General features: G+C 37.3%; 1 protein-coding gene across 5 annotated transcripts in view; it reads right to left on the bottom strand.

Moving 5' to 3' along the window:
- The window catches only part of cdh13 (cadherin 13, H-cadherin (heart)), a 417024-nt gene that overhangs the window by 51609 nt on the left and 342566 nt on the right, over nt 1–22849 (bottom strand). The window contains exons 14-15 of one of the 5 annotated variants that reach the window (XM_082181940.1): nt 15277–15329; nt 14756–15184 (exon numbers count right to left, since the gene is read on the bottom strand). The exons of 1 other annotated variant lie outside the window; for it this stretch is intronic. In XM_082181940.1, the coding sequence (XP_082038066.1) occupies nt 15176–15184; nt 15277–15329 (62 nt within the window). In that variant the 3' untranslated portion in view covers nt 14756–15175. Of the gene's footprint in view, nt 1–14755; nt 15330–16936; nt 17591–17670; nt 18808–22849 lie in introns of those variants that run through there. 3 more of the 5 variants (XM_082181939.1, XM_082181941.1, XM_082181943.1) reach the window with 3 other exon arrangements.

Below are 22849 nucleotides of genomic sequence, written 5' to 3'. Positions count from 1 at the left end.
ACACACACACACACACATTTTTTTATATATAATTTTTTGTGCAAAAAGCTTTATTAACATTATAAGTGAACCTCAAAGAACATACTGTGCGAGAAGAATGCAACAAAGTGAAGCAGATGCTTGGTGATCATTCAGAAACAGCAGCGGGAGAGGTTTGATTCCCCTGATTTGATTAGAAACCCCACAAGAGAGTATGAAGTGAAGGCCTAATTAAAAGCTCATCTTGATTGAAAATGCAGGGGAAAATGTCATTTGTTAGGGGCCGCAGTGCAGTTGGGAGACAAGTAATCTGGAGACAGTGGGAAATCTTGGGGCGGGGGGGGGGGGGGGGGGGGGGTGTTCGCTAAACAACTGCCTAATGTAAATTGAAAAATGATAACAATTAGTCTGTGATGGCCACTTGGGTCAGACCCAGACGCAAACACCATTAAGATCTAACAAACTTTTTCTCTCGCTGCCCCTCTCATCTCAATTGAAGGACTGCTGATCAACGTAAACAAATTAAAACATTTTCAGGACGATGGCATTAGGCTCTGGACCAATGTTAATAGAGTAGAGATAAGGCGTGATGCTGAATTAGACCCATTTCCCCTGGCAACTTGAACATTTCCACTATAATCCCATGGTATGCCTGGCCAACTAAATGACAGCGCGTGGCTGAAATGGAGCGATTTGAAATCCCCATTAAAAATAATGAGGCAACTATTTTCACCACCCGTTAGTTGAAAACAATCTATATCACCAAGAGCTTGCACACAAGACAACAATAGCAGAAGGGAAATTTATTTAATGACCCGTTGCTGTCCTTTGCTCAGAAGCTTTCCACTCACGTTAAGCACTGGAGCTTGCAGTAACGTTACATGGAATATATTGATGTGCTTCTAGGGGAGCACCTGCAATGGTCGGTTATGTTCTTGCATCATGCTTTCCTTTGCAAACACTTTACGAGAGCATAAGAGTCTGAATTTAGTGCATTTAAAAATATAAAATGCACAATAATAAATGCACAACTGCAATGACACAAATAAATAGGGTAAATGGATAAACTTCTGGAGAGGAAAAAAAACGTTTGTCTAATTCTGTATTAATAAACACAATCCTCTGCATTCCATTTACTTCCATTTCAACCAGGGATTACAATTCAAAATTGAAGAATTGATTCCCTTTCGATTTATGAATGTGAATTGGTTTGGCCACAACTGGCAGGAAATGAAGCGGACCCTGGCTCACAAATGTCAATTTATTAAATATGATTTAATCTGATTGATTTTTGAACGCAGCATAGATGTATCCTTTGGTATCCCACAATCCTATGCAGATTGTGCAATAGCTCAATCCTACTGACAATAACTGTCAATCCTATGACAGTTGAGCTTAAAAAAGAAAGATGACGTCTGAAAGTTGCAGCTGTTGGTCAGTTTGTGTAAACGTATGATTCTGACCAACGTTTTCCACTTCTGATGTCATTTCTATAGCGAGAAATTACTACTGTAGTAATTAAATATTCACTTAGTTATCACCAAAGTTCTCTCTATTTTGCTGTAGATCATTAATCCGTTACGTTGCCTGACTTGCCTCAGAAGCCTATCTGAAATCAGTTTTGTGAGGTACCTTTGTGCGCAAACTCTGCCTACCAAGTCGCTGCCTGATAGGGCGGTGAGGCAGCAAGAAGGCTAGTTTTGGGACGTAGCCAGAGAGTGACTGTGAGGTGCTCTTATACCGGTCCCGATTGGCATGCTGATGAGGGACAGGTGCAGGTGATCAGTATTCAGGTGAGAGTGAGCATTGGTTGTGTGAGATGGTGGAGCCTGGTGAGACCGTGACAGTTGCTGGGTCCAAAGTCATTTTTCAAAGCCTAGTGTGACTTCAGTATTAATCAGTAGATTTATCAGTGAGCATCACAAACACATTCAACATCAACCTACCATAAGATATTTGTTTTAAGTATATAGAAATGCCTGTCATAAAGGGCACTGTGGAGGCCAATTTTCTAAGAAACCCAAGATATGATGCTTTTCAGCACTGACTGTTGATGGGCTCCTGCAGCTCACAAACTATTTTTTTAAAGCAAATAAAGGTTTGTCTTGTTCAAATAATCATTTACATTCATTATAGACATTATGGTGATCATAATAACTGTTCTCCATTATCACAATGATTGTTTTTTTTGTGTGTGTGTTTCCTAAGATCACACTAGTTCTAATAAAAATACTTTTATTTTAAAATGAATATTATGGTATTATAATTCATTATAATAAAATATTAAAAATGTTAATATTAACTGACATTTCAAATTGTTTTTAAATTATAAATATTTATACTGTATTTATTATTAATAATTAATATTTCTATTTTCACATTGAAACCTGGAAAGTACAATTAGTGACAGAGTGACATATAGAAAAATGCACTATGATAGGTTTTGTGCTACATTATCTAAGAAAAAATATAATACTCAATTACATTTTAAAAGAGAGATGTAGATCTTAGATGTATACTCAATCAGTGTGAAATTTTATTCCAACGGTTACTTCTGGTCAGAGGCTTTGTAACCATTTAGTGTATGCGTAGGGTTACATTTCATTAATGCAATGCTCAAATACTTGTAGTAACACGAGATCCTCAAGTACGCATGGTTTACTTTGCCCACTCCGCTCTGCACATTCAACAAGTAAATTAAAAACGCTAATCTCCACACTGCTATTTGCCAAGATGATCATGTTTACAAAAGAGTTATTGAGGTGGCGTATTAGAATGTTAAGCAGCGTTATAAGTGCACTTTGCTTAACCGAGCATCACTTTAACAGGCCTCAGGTTGGCTGGCGCTCCAGCACGCGGAACATACACCAGCTGCCACTGTGAAAAGCCATTTAAAACAATTCCTCAACACCATTATCATTCAACCATAAAACATGGTCACTTGGTAGATACCGTCGAATGAAAATGATATGTTCACCTCCAGAGATTACAGATAAGAACCACGTTATTAAATCAATATCATTCCTAAACATCTAATGGTTGCCATCTCAGGAGCTTCTTTTGATTGGCTTCCTTTTTATGGTTCCTCTTTTACAAATATTTTGCAACCAAACTGTTGCAAAACAGGTTCCTGAATATTAAAACCCCAAATGTTTAATATGCTGTAAACAAGAAATGTTGCTTTGGCAGTGCAGTAATTAACCACATTCATTCTCAGTACTATATGTACATTTATCTTGTTATGTATTCATTTTGAGCTAAATTTTTCCAATAGGTCAGCAACACTTGACCCAAAGTCTTTTATATTCCAGATATTTCCCATATATATATATATATGTATATATAGCTCATATTGTATACAATGCTTCTGTACAGACCTTTGAAAATATCACCCATCCTTATTGAAACAGCTTTAGGATATGAAAAATGTTATGAAGATGCTCAGCCTATAATATATTCTTGAGGAAAATGCTTTTAAACGGTAATCTTGAAAAAGGCTTTACTTTCCCTGTGAGGATTGTGAATTGATTTGGCCACAACTGGCAGGAAATGAAGAGGACCCTGGCTCACAAATGTCAATTTATTAAATATGATTAAAAAAAAACTTTAAAAAAAACTATAAATATCCACCCAGGTTTTGTCAAGCAGAAGTTTGTTTTTTATGGTCATAGTTTATGAATTTCAATTTATTGTAATTCGGCTTTGGTACATTCAAATTTATACTGCAATTCTTCATCCCTTTTTCTACTTGAACTCAAATTAAATTCAGGAAGTTTTGAATGCCGCACAACTTTGATTTCAACACGTGGATGCAGGAGACCAGAAACAAAAACTAATACAAGGAATTTTCAACCTCTGCTACGAGCCAAAGTTCATGTTCTCTCTGACCTGTGACGTCTGCCAAGCACACGCTCTAAACATCACGGACTCACCTCTTGGCTGAAGTCAAAGAACGCAGAAACCTAAAAACTGCATGGTTTGTCCACTTTTGACAATTAAATTAGTCAGTCAGAAATTTCTAACTGACTAACTTTATTCTTAACCGTCTCTAAAAATATCAGGCGATACACACATATTTAAATAAAAAATACTTTTATTTCAAAATTAATATTATGATATTATAATTCATTATAATAAAATATTTTTTACAATATATTAACTAACATTTCAAATTGTTTTTCAATTATACATATTTACATTGTGTTTATTATTAATAATTAATATTTATATTTTCACATTGAAACCTGGAAAGTACAATTAGTGACAGAGTGACAGAAAAATGCACTATTATGATTGGTTTTGTGCTACATTTTCTAAGAAAAAATATAATAATTACATTTTAAAAGAGAGATGTAGATCTTAGATGTATACTGTACTCAATCAGTGTGAACTTTTATTCCAATGGTTTCTTCTAGTCAGAGGATTTGTAACCATTTAGTGTATGCGTTGGGTTACATTTCATTACTGCAATGCTCAAATACTTGTAACTTGTAACAGAAAACACTGGCAAACTTCCATTGTTCCATATGTAAAGCGCTTTGAGTACCCAGAAAAGCGTTATATAAATGGAACAAATTATTATTATTATTATTATTGTGTGCTGCTCCAAAAGATAAAGATATGACAGAATTCTACCCTTGTTTCCAGTGGTCTCGACTCGAGATCATCAAATACGCATGGTTTACTTTGCCCACTCCGCTCTGCACATTCAACAAGTAAATTAAAAACGCTAATCTCCACACTGCTATTTGCCAAGATGATCATGTTTACAAAAGAGTTATTGAGGTGGCGTATTAGAATGTTAAGCAGCGTTATAAGTGCACTTTGCTTAACCGAGCATCACTTTAACAGGCCTCAGGTTGGCTGGCGCTCCAGCACGCGGAACATACACCAGCTGCCACTGTGAAAAGCCATTTAAAATAATTCCTCAACACCATTATCATTCAACCATAAAACATGGTCACTTGGTGGATACCGTGGAATGAAAATTATACGTTCAACTCCAGAGATTACAGATAAGAACCCTGTTGTTAAATCAATATCATTCCTAAACATCTAATGGTTGCCATTTCAGGAGCTTCTTTTGATTGGCTTCCTTTTTATGGTTTCTATTTTACAAATATTTTGCAACCAAACTGCTGAATGTGGATTTCAGAACATTTGAAATGGTTGCAAAACAGGTTCCTGAACATTAAAACACCAAATGTTTAATATGCTGTAAACAACTAATGTTGCTTTGGCAGTGCAGCATTCTCAGTACTCATGTACATTTATCTTGTTATGTAGGCCTATATTTATTTTGAGCTAAAATCTCGGTCAGCAACACTTGTATATATATAGCTCATATTGTATACAATGCTTCTGTACAGACCTTTGAAAATATCACCCATCCTTATTGAAACAGCTTTAGCATATGAAACGTTCTGAAGATGCTCACCCTATAATATATTCTTGAGGACAATGCTTTTAAAGGGTAATCTTGAAAAAGGTAATCTGTCTTTCCCTGTGAGAATTGTATGGCATAGTTTTGATAACTTAAGTGTTCCACAAATTAATAATTTAAAAGTTCTGTCATAATTTACTTACCCTCACATCGTTCCAAACCTGAATGACGTTTTATTTTGTGGAACAGAAAAGCAGATTGTATAAAAAAAAATAAAAAATAAAAAAAAGACTCAAAAGTCAGTGGTCAGCCAACAAAAGTCATCCAACATTCTTAAAAAATATCTCCTTTTGTATTCCAGATAAGTCTTAGAAAGATGTGACTGTTATTAGACAATTTTCTTTTTTGTGTCTAAAACCCTTTAAATAGCACACCTTATATTTCTGTTCACAAGTACAAAAGTGAATTGAGGAAGAGTTGCACTTTAAATTTGATGGTACAGGCATAATTGCTTATCACTTTTAAATCACGCCATTAACACCTCATGACTTACTCAATGACACTCATTTGCACAGTTTCACTCTTTTTGCATGTGATTTTCTTTGGTAATAAGTGAGTTTAATCTGGACTGAGGTTATCTGCATGATCCTTTGAGTATCATTTGACAGCTTTTGAATGTGTGTGAGGTTAAGAATGAAATTTCTAAGATACTTTTAAATATATTTTAATGAATTATCCCTCCATGTTCCACAGAGATACTGGCCTTGAATGATTACAGCTGGAATAGACTGTTTCCAAAGTTGGTATTATCACATGACTTGTGCAGTGCAACTCCGCCCCACTGCGTGGGTATAAAATAATAATAACAATTTATATTTCTTATTATTATTTTTAATAATAATTTAATATTATTTTTATTATTATTTAATAATAATTATTAAAATTTTAATAATAATTATTTAAATTTTAATAATAATTATTTTAATTTTAATAATAATAATAATTATTTCATTATTATTTTCTTATTAGTATTTTCTTCTGATGGGCACGATCACTGCCTGGCGTGTTTGGGCTTAAATCACACTCAGGCAGTGTCCGTGGATGCATCATGTTATCATTGCGGGAACATGACCATCGCAATGTTGCGATCGAGACTTGATGACCTCCGATGGAACCCGGTTCCTCAACTCCCCCATATCCCAGACTGGCCTCTGAGTTTTTCCATATGCATCCCGTACTCGGGTCATATGTGTATTCTAAGTCCTCCTTACGGGTAGGCGCTGTGTTACATATTCCACCTGGGATATGCTACCCAGTGTACCTTCGTATTCTTGCGTTAAGCCTAGCCCTTCGTCCGTGCTAGTCTCACGACATGGAGTTCAGGGTACTGGAAGACAGCCGCTGTGGCGTGATTGAATCGGGACCCCCATTTCGTCAGTCACTGACGTAACTCAGAGTGACTGACTGAAAGGGAACATCTCGGTTACGTATGTAACCCTCGTTCCCTGAAGGAGGGAACGGAGACATTACGTCCCCCTGCCACAACCGCTGTACCGTTGGAATTTCAGTCTCGGCTCCTCAGCATAACATAATGCGCTCCTTTTATACCCACGCGGTGGGGTGGAGTTGCGCTATGCAAATTCCGCAGACTCATGCCATTGTTTTACCATTGGCTTGTTTTGTAGAACTCGAAGGTGATAGGCTTCTAAGCGAAACACCCATTTCGTCAGTCACTGACGTAACATCTCCGTTCCCTCCTTCAGGGAATGAGGGTTATACATAACTGAGACCTTCTGGTTGGTTGCTATAACCAGTCTAAGAAAAATAACCTAAACTTCTCTATATATTCTGGTATATGTTCAGGATTTCTCCTTCAATGTAAGTCTATGGGATATTTTTTGCCAGTTTTATTGTACACTAACATTAAAAAATATAGGGTCAATAAGATTTTTTTTTCTTTAAATGAAATTAAAACTTTTATTCAGCAAGGGTGCATTAATATGGAAGCTTAAAAAAGGTACTTTATAACTCACAATTGTGAGCAGAGATATAAACTTGCAATTGCGAGTTATGAAGTCAGAATTGTATGGAAGCCAATTTCTATGGAGGCCCAGAAGGAGGCAGAATTGTGAGATAAAAAGTCACAAAATAAAAAATATATATTTTAAATTGAAATATTTTAGAATATTACTGTTTTACGGTATTTTCGATCAAATAAAACTTTGGAGAGTAGGACACTTCTTTTGAAAAAAGTATTTTGACTTCTTTTGAAATATATTTATATATATCTTACCAACCCCTAACTTGTTAACGGTTGTGAACATCAGGAAAAAAATCTGACCACTCATAAAATGCATTTTCTATATTCAGAACATTTCTGCATTCACTGGAGTGAGATAATGAAAATGTTAATTTTGTAAAACAGCTACAAGACTGTAAGCAAATCAATGAAATCCCATTATACACAATCTCTACATGGGCATTCCTTATTCATTACTACTCTAAAAACAGTGTGAATCACCTGGACATGTGATTAAGCGCTGATCAGCCCCCACCGTTAGTATGGAGCTCTTTAATCCTGTGCTGATGAGTATCGATGAGCGAATAGTCTAAGCTAGGGTGATGAAGTGTGTGTTGTTTAGTATGTGTGTGCGCTGTTAACTGCGTGAGTGTATGTTTAAACTCCCCATTTCTGATACACTCATTGCAGGCAGGTATTGATTCCTGAGTAAGGCGTCCTTGCCAAGGTGACGACTGCATGTGTATGTGTATGCATTATGTCACAGAATGAAAACGTAGCACTTATATTCATTGTGTACTGTATCTATACAGACTCATATGTGAGTCAATAAATCCATGCATAGTTTAGATTTAAAGCTTGTGTGTGTGTAAGCCTCTTTTGAATTTCTGTTAATTGCAATGGAGATGTGCTAGCCGTATTACTGTTGGCGGAATGATTGGCTGGCTCTTTCTTCATAGAGAGTCGATAATGAGATGGCCCAGGTGATGTGGCTGCAGTCAATAATTCATGAGTCAACATTGCTACACAGTACCGTTCCCCCTTTCTGCAAAACATAACAAAACAAAAAACAGGCGAAATAAATGTGTATTCCTCCTCTCCCCCTTTCACTTTTAGCAGGGCTTGTGGGAGAATGGAATGATGAAGTAGATGTAGCTGGACTTCTGCTTTCATTTTAGCTGTAGCTCGGATTGATGTAACGACGGATCATGGTAATCTAGGGTGGCTGCTGTGAAGTCTGCGTCTTTTTCGGTGGCTGTGAATCAAACACAGTCCTGAATTTTCACACCCTCAATGGTGAGAATGGAATCCCTGCAGGCTATTACAATGCTAACAAAAGGTGTGAAGCTCTGCTGCTGTCCAATAATTCAAAATCGAAAAAAAATCTTCCTATCCTACGGATGGTATAGCTGAATGTTCTTATGGAAAATGGGCGGAAAATTCAGTCATATTAGAACAATGGTACATGTGATCTTCACAAATTGAGCTGCAATGCTATGTGGGCAATGCAAGTATGAATCTGGCCTATAAAATGTCTCAGGTTTCTCTCTTCTGAATAAACAGCGGTTCTTGTTAAAGCAACCATGCTCTGGCATCATCGGGTCATCGGATGCCCATTTTCCACAAGTTGGTATGATTCTTTAGGGTCTTCGTGTAAAGTTTGTAACATACTTTGGTTAAAATTACTAAATGGTTGTGTAAAATAACACCCTTTTACCTCCTCAAAAACAGCTCTGTTCACAGCGACCTGTTTCGGTGCATGTCTCTTTAAATGATAATGAGCAACTGCTCACCCCACCTCTCTCTTCCATGTGGGGTGTCAACACAAGACACAAAGTTCTGCTTGGCGGACAGTATAGAGCATCACAGTCCCGCCCACAGCCCGAGAGAGCTTAGGTGCCGGAAGTAAATTTCCCATTCATTTCTCCCATTGACGTTTTTGAAAAATCCGTATCTAAAGAGTTTTAGAGCATGTCTGAGGATAACCAGCTACAGCTGAACTCATAAGCATACAACATATCATTTCGAGTGAAAAAACGAAGAGAAAATCCAAAAAAAGTCAAAGGTACAAGACTGTGTACATATTTTCATTTCCGAGTGAAGGAACTACTCATCTCATAAACCACCACGCCTCACTGAAGTCGACTGAAGCCACAACCGCGAAAGAGCCTTTTGAGCGACTTCCAAATCTGACGACGGCCACGCGAACTTTTTCCTCCAGTGAATTTTATATAGTGAATGTGCAGTTAATAGCAGTTCTTTCAGTAGTAATCGTGTAAATAATAGTGTTTTATATAGATTTTGACCCGACCCATACGCAATATTTGGTATGTCTTATGCGAAAGCCTATGTTAAGACAGGATAGGTGGGTTAGGCTGACTAGCCTACTTTACAATTATTTGTAATGTCTGGCATGTTGTGTTGTGTGTGGACGTGTTTATGAAACTGCTGGTAGCCGGGTCACGCTCTTAGACCAACCGCCTGCGAGGGTGGGAGGAAAATGAAAAGACTGGCTGGGAGTCGGATAGCAAGGATGGTGGACCACCGCTTATGGGTGCAGATCTGGCGGTCCGCGGCGTTCTGCTGATCAGTTTTTAGCGGCCCACGGGCAGGTTGCTGACAAATGCCTCAACAATTTCCCCCTTGTGGTCCATGCTCATTTTATTCATGAAGTTATAGTTCATCCTTAATTTTAATAACATTTAACGTATTTTCTTAATATCCACAACAAGTGAAAATTTAAAAGTGATGGTCAGCAAACCAGAAAGTGCACTACGCCACCGGTCTGATGCATGGACCGGTGCATGGTCTGCTCTTGGACCACCATCATATTCAGTTTATTAACTTGCCATGAAGTATTACACAAATGTTCAGTAAATGCATGAAGAGGTATGCCTAGGCTAAATATTGTTTTGACAGTGGCATCATAAAATGCTTGATATGACTCATACCATATGAAGGCTACAGTAGCCTAGCTAAAGTGAACGATAATGCTAACTAACGTTACCAACCTCCCTGCAAAACTCACCACAACTTTGTAGGTCTTGTCCCTCATGCTGGCCCTTACAAAACCCACAAGCTGACCCTCGGACACGCTACACTCAACTACATGACCCGATTTGAAGTGGTTTTCACCCCTTTGAACACTTTTGTTTTCCTCCATGAAAAAAGCCATCATGGCAGCCAAGGATATCATGATTGCACTGATAAGTCTACCGTGCAAAAACGCAACAGTTTTTTTTAATTTTTTTTATTTTTATTAATGATCTTCAGTCTTCACAGACCTTTGCGGGGTTTAACCAGTTACACGAGTTCCACCAATCAGATGCATCACTGTGGGATTGTGGGATTGTTCAGGATTGTGGGTAATGAAGTACTTATCCAAGACATCGCGAATAAAAGGCATTTATCTCAAAACAAGGTTAGTGCCCCATGAACTTTTGGCGTTTATATGAGCATATACAATCGCTTAGTACAGCCGTAGCTGGTTTTAAGTCTACCATGTATGGTTACGTTTTTATGGCTTATACCCCAACTGTCAATGGAGAAATTGTATTGAATTCTTACTTCCGGCACCGGCTGTGGGCGGGACTGTGATACTCTATACAAATGGCTGAGGGCGGAAATACGGTCACTAGTAGGTTGTGACGGCTGTCAATCAAAATGTTGAGTGGTGATTCGTTCCATGTGTTCCCTGTCAGAAAACAAATGGATAATTCGGTAAATTAAAATTTTTTTCAGAATAGAATAATGTGAGCCTCCGGTATGATTTTAATATTTAGTTGGTATGTGCTGTTTTCTTGTGTTTCAGCCAAGTGTGCTCTCTGGTGCTGGAGGAGAACAGAATTGATCAACTTGTTGCCTGCTGTGGTTGTTTTAATTCACATCCTTTCTAAAAATATTAAAGTTTTTGGTTTAGTATATATAAGACTAATTTCATGGTGTTTTATATTTTATTTGTTCATTATTTATTTTGTTTGATTTTTGTTGGACATGGTCAGAACTGTTTCAAAGATAGTTATCTGCATGATGCCTGCTGCCTTTGGGCTCAGTGGTGTTGAATTTAAATGACATGTAAAATAAAGACATGTTATGTTACATTGTGACGTAATGGTGTTTTCTGGAAGGGACTAAAGAACAAAGTATTTTTATCAGCTGAAAGGCAGACTACAAATATTTGTATTAAGTTAGATAGACATTATATAACAGTTTCAGGTTATGTTTTAGTGTTGGTAACATGTCCCACATTGTCCCACACAAACTTAGTTATCGTCCCACATTTGGTTTGTTTGATGGTAGTCACTCTAATAAGTAAAGACCTGTAAACCACCCACAAAACCTTAGCAAATGCAAAGCTACCTGCTAAAATCACACTGAACTCCTTAGCAAACGCATAGCGATACCTAACCACCCACAACATCCAAGCATCCAAGTGCATAGCAACAGGTTAAAAATCATTTTGAACATCTTTGCAACTGCGTAACGAAACCCTGGAAACAAGCCATAACACCCTTGTAACTATAGGAACAGGCTAAAATATTTTGAACATTTTAGCAACTGAATAGCAATGCCCTCACAATCACCCGCAACACCCTAGCAACTGCATAGCAGCAGGTTTAAAATCAATTTAAATATCATAGCAACTGCATAGTAACACTCTGACAACCACCCACAAAACTTTATTAAGATGTTAAACACACTGTGAATCCCTTAGCAACACCCTGGCAACCACCCTAAACACCCTAGCAAGTGCATAGAAACAGGTTAAAAATCATTCCAAAAGTCTTTAGCAACTGAAAAGCAATGCCCTGGCAAACACCCACAGCACCATAGTAGGGCTGCACGATATTGAAAAAAATACGATATTGCTGCCACAATAACAGCCATTTCAAACGTTTAGCACCTACGTGCTTTCTTCTTTCTCCTTTTTGTTCGCTGAGGTGGAGCTGTGATTAAATATTGTTCTTGTAAATACTTTCCAGCATTTCAGTAATAAATGTATACACCGTACGTACGGTGCTCGGCAGTGATCAAAAAGGATTTAAACAGTGAAGTTTTAAGAGATCTCTTCTTGTAAACTTAGAGATGTGGATTCGGACGGCAATTAAATCACCACACGACCTTGGTGTTAGTCAAAAAACAGTAATTTGGCCTGGAATTTTGACATGGGTGGTGGGAGGAAAACACTGACATTCTGGATTCGGACGGCAATAAAATCACAGACTAACCCCTGTAAATGTTGAAAATACCATACGACCCCATGAGAAACAATTACTGTCCGAATAGGGCTTAACTAGCAGTGCTTTCACTGGCCTTTGAAAGCGCTCCACGGACGGCGTCGTCTTTAAGAACTACTATTCGCTGTATCGGTGCTATAGTTTGAGCAAACTACCCACCACAATCATTCCTCTTAAATAGACTCCTAAGCTTTTACTGCCTAATGGTTTGCCAGCTGATGTACCTTTGGTTAATACAATTAAAATACAACAATCAGTGTAATTACAATTTTATTCTGTGCATGAAAACACTTGAATTAGCCTAACTGAACACTGGGTATATTAACTTCAGAATTATATTCGTATAAACTGAGATGTAAATAAGTTTTTGCAGTGGTGGCCACCTGTTAACAGTGATAAGGTAAAGCTACGAGTGGTCCAGACCAACCTTCTGAACGTATGACTTACAGAAGGTATACTTAACTAAGAACGTTTCGGGAAACACGCATTAACGATAAGGTACAGCTTAAGGTATAACTTAACAACGACGTAGCGTTAAGAAGGTTTCGGGAAATCCAGCCATGGTCACATGTTTTAAAGAGGACCATTCAGAAAATGTTAAAACCTAGTTTCCTAGTGGCCAAAAACTGTAGTACATCAGCACTCCAGTCAGCGGCAGCATCATACTAAGATGAACTCTTAGACAAAACAGTCCTAAAAAAAACTAAAACCTGGATGAATACACAACGGCATTCAGACAGAAGGTGATGTCTACACAACAAACGTGGGCCAAGACAGCTAGACCTCAGTGCTCCCCTGAACAAACTCGAGAAATAACTGTTGTGTATTGACAGACTCTGTCTTATACACACAAGAGTTCCAGTCTGTTGATATATTGCACTCTTATTTCCAGCAGGCACACTTGAGGCTCTCTCTCTTTCCTCAGTTTTACCCAATCAGGAGCTCTGAGGGACAATTAGGTCTCCGACAGTTCGGTTTCTCTTCTGGTGTAAGATGGAATTTTCCCCCAGGGCTCTCACCTGCCACATCCATCACACACACACAAACACACACACACCTGCAGTGCCTCCAGTACACACCATTTTGAGCACAAAATCTTCCTTCCACTCACACACACTTTAAACAGGCATCCTTCATTCAACATTTGCCAAATAATTATATAAACAGATTGAATATTAATTGCGTGATGCCAAACTCATTAAAAGTGTATAAGATGTAAGTAATCACACACACTCTTTCTACCTTTTCAGGTTGTTCCTATGTCCCTGCTTGCAAGTCCAGTCATGAAAAAAATACATCACAGATGAGACGGCTTGACAAAGAGAGATATAAAAGGATCACAAGAAAGTGAAGGGTGAGCAGGGAAAGCAGAAATAAGAGAAAGAGAGACATGACTGAAAAACAAAACACAAAAACAGTTCTACATTCATGCTTCTTCATGCCCAAAAATAAACTGAATTTTATTTACTAGTCTCCAACCAAGCAGAACAGATGCGGACACAGTGTGTGTCCAGCATCTGTGACACTTCATCAAACAGCCACCCAGATACAAGAACATTCAATGGCAACAAAAATGTTTCGCTCGTCAAGTGCTTGTGCTAAATATATATATATATGTTTTTTTTTATTTTTTTTATAAATGCCACTTGGTTTGAAATTCTGCTTTCTAAGGCAGTGACATTCAGAGTTAATGCCATTTTAATTTAGATAATAAAAAGTTATGGCTTAAGTGTCCAAATACTTTTTGAAAGCACTGTACATTCTCATCCTGACTGAACATCTATACAGCTTAAACTGTATATTCATTTATTATTGGAACAATTTAGTATTTAAAAAAAGGAATCACTTGTAAATAAATGATGATTAGTTACTTCTCGATGAGCCCATTTTAGTGTTTCAACTGTTTCTATAATTTCTTTTGAAAATTAATCAGTTCATAATATTGTCAAGATTATTAAACTACATCTGTTTAAAAAGATAGTACACCCAATTATTTACGCTTATGTCATTCCATATTTGTTTCCAATGTCATTCCAAATCTTAAAAATTTCTTTCTTCTATGGAAAACATAAAATATGTTGGATAATAAATAACAGTTTTTATCCATACAGTGAAAGTTCATAGGGTCCAAAACAATTCAATTCAATTCACATTTATTTGTATAGCGCTTTTCACAATACTGTATATCGTTTCAATGCAGCTTTACAGAAAATGCATGTTTCTACATTACAATTTAGAGTGATCTGTTATCAGAGGTGACTGTGTCCAAGTAATGTCCAAATGTCCAGAAATGTCCAGTTCTTAGATAATACAAATCGCAGTTAGCTAACATCATGTATTCATTGTAGAGACGATATGGTGTTATATGAAAAACACCCCAATGACTTTCATTGTAAGGACAAACTCCTCCAATTTTGAATATTTTGTGACATTGTTGGTTGTGGAAGTGTAATAGGTCAGGTCTGGAGGTTTTTCCTCTCCGCTCTATCTGCCATTTCAAAGCAAGAGCACTCTCAGAGGATTTAGAAGTCATCAACATTTGTGGAGACAAATCCCTCATGTCACCTGTGAGAGAGGGATAGGAGATGAAAGCTGCTTCTATCCTACAACTAAATGTAGTAAGTGTAGACTAAATGGAGAGCATGAGGGCTACCAACCTGCCTGACAGAGACTCTTAGCTTATGCCTTCTCTCATCAGCTTTAGACATATCTGAATGGGATGAATACAGTATGATGTTGTTGAAACTAGTCAAGAGTTCACAGTTTCAATAAAATCAAGATCAGTAAACATCTGAGTGTAATAGGAACCAGTCAGATTGCACAGGTCCCACAATATAATCATTTTTGCATGCAAATATGTTACAGATTTACGCTGATCATCCAATTCTAAAAGTTTACACCCCCCACAATTGAGCAAGGGAAATCTTCACTTATGGTAAAGGTTTACATTAGGAAACAATATTTACTATTAACTAGTTGTTTATTAGTGCCTTATTCTGCATGACCATATTCTAGATCCCTTAACCCCACCAAATACCTAAACATAACCACTACAACAACTAAGTTGTCACGTGTCAGTTCATGTTTGGAGTTTCAGTTCGTGTTTTGATTGGTTTCTGTTTTCCTACGTTCTTTTCCTGCCATTCTTTTGTTTCTATGGTTACTATCATTATGAGTTCATTTGTCCCAGCTGTGTATGATTAGTAATCTCGTTTCTGTTTGCCATTTAAGATACACCCATACTTTCAGTCTTTGTCCAATCTCTGTGGCGTTTATGTGTGTTTTCCCTGCCTCTCAGCTTGTTCCAGATTACTATTATTAATAGTAGTTTGAGTTTGTATCTATAATTGGAGTCTTCAGTCTGTTCCCGAGGAAACTACAGTGTGACATAAGTTACTTATAATAAGCAGAGGAGTTTATTGAGGGAAAACTCCTTGTTAATAGTGAATATGTGTCCCCTAATCAAAAGTGTTAACAAACGAGCAGAACTGTAGGTCATGGATATTTTTGCTCCATTTTTGTGTTAGAGAAAGCGTATTAGAATACAGATGCCCTTTGATTTCATTACATCTCGAACTTTTTCTCAGATCAAGCTAGAGGCTAATCTAAGAAATATTAATCATTGCTTCAGTGACTTCATCGAGGCCATGAATACCTGTGCACACTTATCGAACCAAACACATGTTCCAACTGCATGTCATTACCCAGATTCGAATGGCCAAGCATGCTCATTTATTGATTTCAACCCATTCAGCGAGGTCTTGCACGTTTGTGCTTTCACAAAGAGTAATCGTTATGACAAAAAAGGCAGTGACTTCATATAACAAACTTCTGTCAGGACAGTGGCTCTAGTATTTATATAGAGTGATTAAGAATTGATGTGGGACAAAAACAGAGTATGAAATCAAAAGGAGACTCATTCAGCTGAGGGAGGAGGAGAGGGCTGATTACATTGCTGGCTCGCCATTATTCTTTTTTAATTGTAGTAACAACGATAAAAATTCCAATCAAGGCCTGTTATTCAGACCTTAAATTGGGCAATTCAGATACAAGTATAGTTGCAAAAGTTCCCTGTTCTTTTGTCAAAGTTTAAGCATCACTTTTTTAAAACTGAAATCAACTTTCAGGGTTTCAAGAGTTCATTTTCAGATTATTAATACTGATGGAGTTGGTTTTTTAGACTGTTCTCTGGCATCTCCTGGGAAATGTTAATGCTGGTGTATGAGCTAATTATTTCAGTTAATCAAATTGGCCAGAAATTATCAGATGATATTTGTTCTAAGTGATGATGACTCGAGACGGCCAGAGTAGTTTATGCAAAATTTATGCAAAAGCTAGTTAAATGCCTGAGCTAGTTCATTAAATCACAATTAATATGCAAGTGTACCTTGACCTTCAAACCAAGACATTTCCATTTTACAGTGGACAAGTATTTATTTTTTAGACCCTTCTGACAACATTGTTTAAGTGAGCTTAATAAAATATGGCTGCATGAAAATAAGGTACAAAGGGATGCCTGCATTTATGATATAATATATAATATAATATATGCAGTAAATATCACATTTTTATATATACATATTGTGCCATTTTAATCATCCAACTATACCTGTGTATGAATTACACAATGTATTATTTATAAGTGTATTCTACAATATATAAATAAAAATGTATAATTACCTATCATTTATTATTTAAATATTTACAGCATAAAATCATGTACAGTTCTGCTCATACGTTTATACACCTCTTGCAGAACATGCATTAAGAGCCGGGGGATGATCAGGCTAAATTGTACTTATTCAGTGCTAAATGAAGAGAATGTTCAATAAGAGAATGTAAGGCTCTTTAAGTTTGTAAGGTTGCTGAGTTTTCTATATCCTTGAAATACCAATGATCTCATGCACATATGTCGGTGTATTTACTGTCTCAGCCGTATCCCCATTGGAATCCCTTCAGTCTTCACTATAACTGCAAGAGTAGAAGCATATTTCATGACATCAATCAATCATTTTGGTCTTAAGACTTTAAACAAATGAGAAAAGATGAAGTGGTGGGAAGTAACAGCTTTATTAAATTAGTGCAAAAAACAGACAATTCATTCACCACGTCATCTTTTTCTTTGCATTTTCAGAACTTACGGGGTCTCCCACACAAACCCACACACACATTTTGTTTTCATGTTATCTTTTTCTGTCTCTCTTTTTTGTTCTTCTCACAAGCGCAAAAAGGGGAAAAAATATTTATATAAAGAACAACTGAATCAACAGCCTTCCCTGGCCTTTGACCCAAGGGGAGAGGGGAAAAAATGTAAATAAACGCTGCACCATCAGAAACAAGAATCACAAGACAGATTCACTCTCTGTCTGCAAATCGCTCTCTAGACTCAAGAACCGCACTCTAAAACACGAGCTCATACATGAAAAAGAGGAAAAAACATCAATGGCATTAGAAATAGTCCCTATAATTTTGCAAAAACATCCAGTTCTTAACTTTTTTTTTTTCTCTTGAGGGGTCATTAAAGAATAAGCGATCAAAGTACATAAGTTAATTAATATTTTTGTACATTGGTAAAAAATAAAATATATATAGTGTGCATTTCCCCCCATCATTTCACACATTACTATAAAGATATATTGTGTTCCACTCCATAACAACTAATGCAATTGAACCAAAAATAAAAGACTCAAGAGACGCTTTTTTTTTTAGACTCTGAAGGCTTCTGGCTATCAACCTGCCCTAAGAAAACACAACCACTGCAGACTAAAGAGGCCTTGTGTCCTTCCCTTACATTAGTAAACAAGATCAAATACAGTAGTCTTTAACCAGAGGAAACTAAAGTACATCGAAATGTCCAATCGCTTTCCCACCATCCAATATATCTTAGTCCAGTGACAGAGAGAGTTCATCGAGGCGGTGCCGTCCGTGATGTATTGCAGAGGTGTATGAGAAGACAGGAGGTGTAGGGGAAGAAGGGAAAGGACAGAAGGAGAGTTCCTGGTGAAAAGGTGGAGGTCGGTTTGGGATGGAGAGAGACAACGGTGAAAAGGAGGAGCGCAAAAATGAAGGGTGCGAGGTGTCTTTTGGGGAAGAGGTCTCTCTCTGCCTGCTTTGCGTGTGGAGAAGAGAAGAAGGTTTTCTTCAGTGTTGCAAAAGGACTACAGAAAGAATCAGTGGAATTTACAAGCCTAAAAGAGAAAAGAGAAAAAATAGGACTGTGAAAAATGGTAATTAAACACCATTTGAAAGTTTAACAGAACATCTGTGGTGGTAATAAACTCTCAGCGGCAGGTTTGAATTTTTTAGGTCAACATGAGATATTTGTATGCAATGAATGTATAAAAACATGACAAATCACAACAAAGCATTGAATTAATAAATTAAACCAATTAGAAACTTTATTTAGAGTCAACCCCTGATTTTTTCCTTCACTTTCCTTTCTTACTCCACACTGCCATCATAATAAAATATGATTAAAATGTAACTTTGAAAAATGTAAGGTCTAATTTCGCAAGACTTGAGCGAAATGAATTGGCCTGGGGATTTCAGAAATTCAAAGGCGATCGAACCGTGCCAGATCCGATGCGAGAGAATATTAAATGTGGAGGGGGGGGGAGGACTATTGATTTTTTCCCTTTTGCTGCTTGATGTTTCTTTCCACTAGATATGTTTGTATTGCTTGGTCCTAAATGACAGTGGAAGGAAAATAAGACTTGCACAGCCCTTAAGAGCATGGGTGAGGTTGCTCTGTTCCACAAAATGCCATTTGCAAATTCTAATGAGACTCCAGCCCCGCTTATACATGTGCCGAGGGCCTGAAATGTGACCAGGTAATTCTTCCCCCCCTTAGGCGAACCAAATGTGAGCCTGGAACATCAAAATATATAACTAAATCAATTCACCTCGCCACATTCGCACGCAATAAAATCAAGCGAGCAGTGGATAGAAATCCTCCCTACTCTCATCTCTGCATACATACACTCTTCACTCCATCTTCCTAAGGGGTAAAACACAGGTAAGTGTGCAGGGAACGTGCCATGAAGGCAGCAAGACGAAAGTGTGTTTGATCTAATTACCATCAGCCTGATTGGAGGAAAGTGGTTGTGGCAGCAGTCAGCTGCATTTGAGACAGACACAATTACACACGTGATCCCTGCACTCCAGTGCTTTGGTCCGATATATATATATTGCACCCCCTTTGCATCATAATTCACTCCCTGTAAATTCGTCTTTTCATCAGCAATGAAGTAAAGTTATTCATGATGGGTTTCAAGTTTACAGCCATGAAACTCAGTATATATATATATGGTCACACTTTAGGTTAGGGTCCAATTCTCACTATTAACTAACTATTAACTACGAATTTTGCCTCAATAAACTCCTAATTACTGCTTATTAATAGTTAGTAAGGTACGTAGTTGTTAAGTTTAGGTATTGGGTAGGATTAAGGGATGTAGAATATGGTCATGCAGAATAGGGCATTAAAAGGATAGTTCACTTTGAAATTAAGTTTTGGTATGTTTTAGCTTACCTCAAGGGCATTCAAGATGTAGGTGTCTTTGTTTCCGCAGTAGTTTCAATTTTGATATTTTTAGGTCAAACCGTTCTTGTCTGTCAGTCATATAATGCAGGTCTATGGTCACCACCTCAAAGAGCATGCACAGAGAATCCAAATTAAACAATTCCCCATCGTAAGTACACATTGATGGCCTAAGACACGAAACGAGCGGTTTGTGTGAGAAAACGAACAGTATTTATATCGTTTTTACCTCTTGTACACTTTCCGGCGCTTGCGCAGACTAAGCCAGGACGCGCGCGCGCCCTCAGATCACTTGGACGTGGTTGTGTAGAGGTAAAAACGATATAAATACTGTTCGTTTTCTCACACAAACCGCTTGTTTCGTGTCTTAGGCCATCAATGTGTACTTACGATGGGGAATTGTTTAATTTGGATTCTCTGTGCATGCTCTTTGAGGTGGTGACCATAGACCTGCATTATATGACTGACAGACAAGAACGGTTTGACCTAAAAATATCAAAATTGAAACTACTGCGGAAACAAAGACACCTACATCTTGGATGCCCTTGAGGTAAGCTAAAACATACCAAAATTTTATTTCAAAGTGAACTATCCTTTTAATATGTACTTAATGAGTACTAATAAGCAGCCAATATCCTAATATGCATGCTAATAAGAAACTATTTAATAGTGAGAATTGGACCCTAAACTAAAGTGTTACTATATATACATATATATATAGATATTGACTTCCAGCGTATGAGCAATATTCTACATCAATGTTTATATATATATATATATATAAAAGAGTATTCGAAATTGTAATTTTGCTGCATTAATTGGTCCTTTCACGCTTAAAAATTCATTAACAAGAAGAGGTTATGCTTTATCTGCTAGGTGCACCGCGGATAGCACGTCAAAACAAGAGCCAGTAAACAGGTCGATGCTGTGGAAATTTCTCATCCCCTCAAGACAGGCCACATTAGTAACCAGAGTGGATTAAAGAGTAAAAACGTCCATCTTGGCAGAAAAGGGGATTTAAACTTCAGTGGGCCCGGGCACAGGCTTATTTCCCTGTTGTGGATTAATTATATTTTACCCCTGTTGGGCATCTTTCATTAGATTAAAGAGCGGTTTTAGAGGCCTGTTGGGTATATCACAACTCTTCAATTGATGAAAAATATCACTTTAGCAACATACACCAAACCACTATATCATTTTTAATTTTCAATTACAGCAATTATTAATTAAACAATGACTGACATTTCAAATGTGTGTGCTTATACCAGGTGGACTACCTCACTGTTTAACCATGGAGTATTAAAACATTTGAAAATGAAAAAAATAATTAAAAGTAGATGTTATTTACATTGCGTGTAAATAGATGCTATTCATGTAATATGGTGGGCGCAGATAGTGAAAGTAGCCTTTCAACAAGTAATCAGAAACTAAGATATTTTAAAAGCATCAACAACTAAAACCTTTGCCACTCATCCAAATCGCAAAAACCAACTGTCTAAAAGAGTCAGTAATCTCTAATCAACAAATACAGTATTCCCCCCCCCCCCCCCCTTTTAATAACCTACTTTACTATTCTGAATTTATGTGATTAAAATACATACAAAACATATTATTACAATTTAAAATAACAGCTTTCTATTTTAATATTTTTTAAATAGAAATGTATTTCTGCGATGGCAAAGCTGAATTCTCAGCAGCCATTACTCCAGTCTTCAGTGCCACATGATCCTTCAGGAATCAATCTAATATGCCGACTTGCTGCTTAATTAATTATTATCAGTCTAGAAAACTGACATATTTTTTTCCAGGATTTTTTGAATAATAGAAAGTTCAAAGGAACTGTATTTATTAGAAAATTTTTTTAAACATTACAAATGTCTTAAATGTTACTTTTGATTAACTTGCTGTGTCTTACGGTACCCAATCTTACCCCAAAGGAGTAATCTCTAAATTGCATTTTGCAACCAGTCCTACAGGGGGCAGTAAGGTCATCTTGGCATTGTTTGACCCTTCCTCTGCTGAACATGTGCACCTAACAGTCTCCTCTGTGAACTGGACTTGATCTCAATTGCTACATCAAAGCCTATTTTGTCAGTGTAAAATATAATTTGATTTCCACGCGATATTTGTTTCAGAATCTGGCCTCGTCTTGTGTCGTAAATGATGTTTTTCTTCCTCTCTGCAATTAACATCGCCTGTGTAATCAGATACACAGCTCAATGGAGCCACATTTTCGAAGGACAAACAAAATCAATGGACTCAAAGGGCAAATCAGCACAGAAGGTGATGTTTGGCAAACTGTCATCAGAAACCGCAACAATGGCTCCTGTGGGATCGAAGACGTCAAGACTACTAAGTGCGTGTGAGACGGTGCCAGTCGGGCCCCCCATGATGTGGCACACGCATGTATCTGGTGCAAGATTTAGGAACTTTCATGGGGGTCTAAAGACAGAGGAACTGGTGTCAGTTTATAGATGATCTGTTTGTGTTCTCCCAGAGGCTTCCATTCATTATTTAAGAGCCCACAAATGCAGGTCCACTGGACTCCTTTATCCTCGAGAATGGAGAAAAAACTGAGAGTATGGATTTTTTCAGTCCGTTTTCAGTCCGTGAAGCAGGAGGTTAGCAACATGGAAGCTAAAAATACACATCCACTGACACACATACACACTCACAGCCGCACAAACACA

This window comes from Leuciscus leuciscus (genome assembly GCF_965113295.1).
Source record: "Leuciscus leuciscus genome assembly, chromosome: 10".
NCBI classification, from domain to species: Eukaryota; Metazoa; Chordata; class Actinopteri; order Cypriniformes; family Leuciscidae; genus Leuciscus; species Leuciscus leuciscus.
This window is presented reverse-complemented; position numbering and strand designations above follow the sequence as displayed.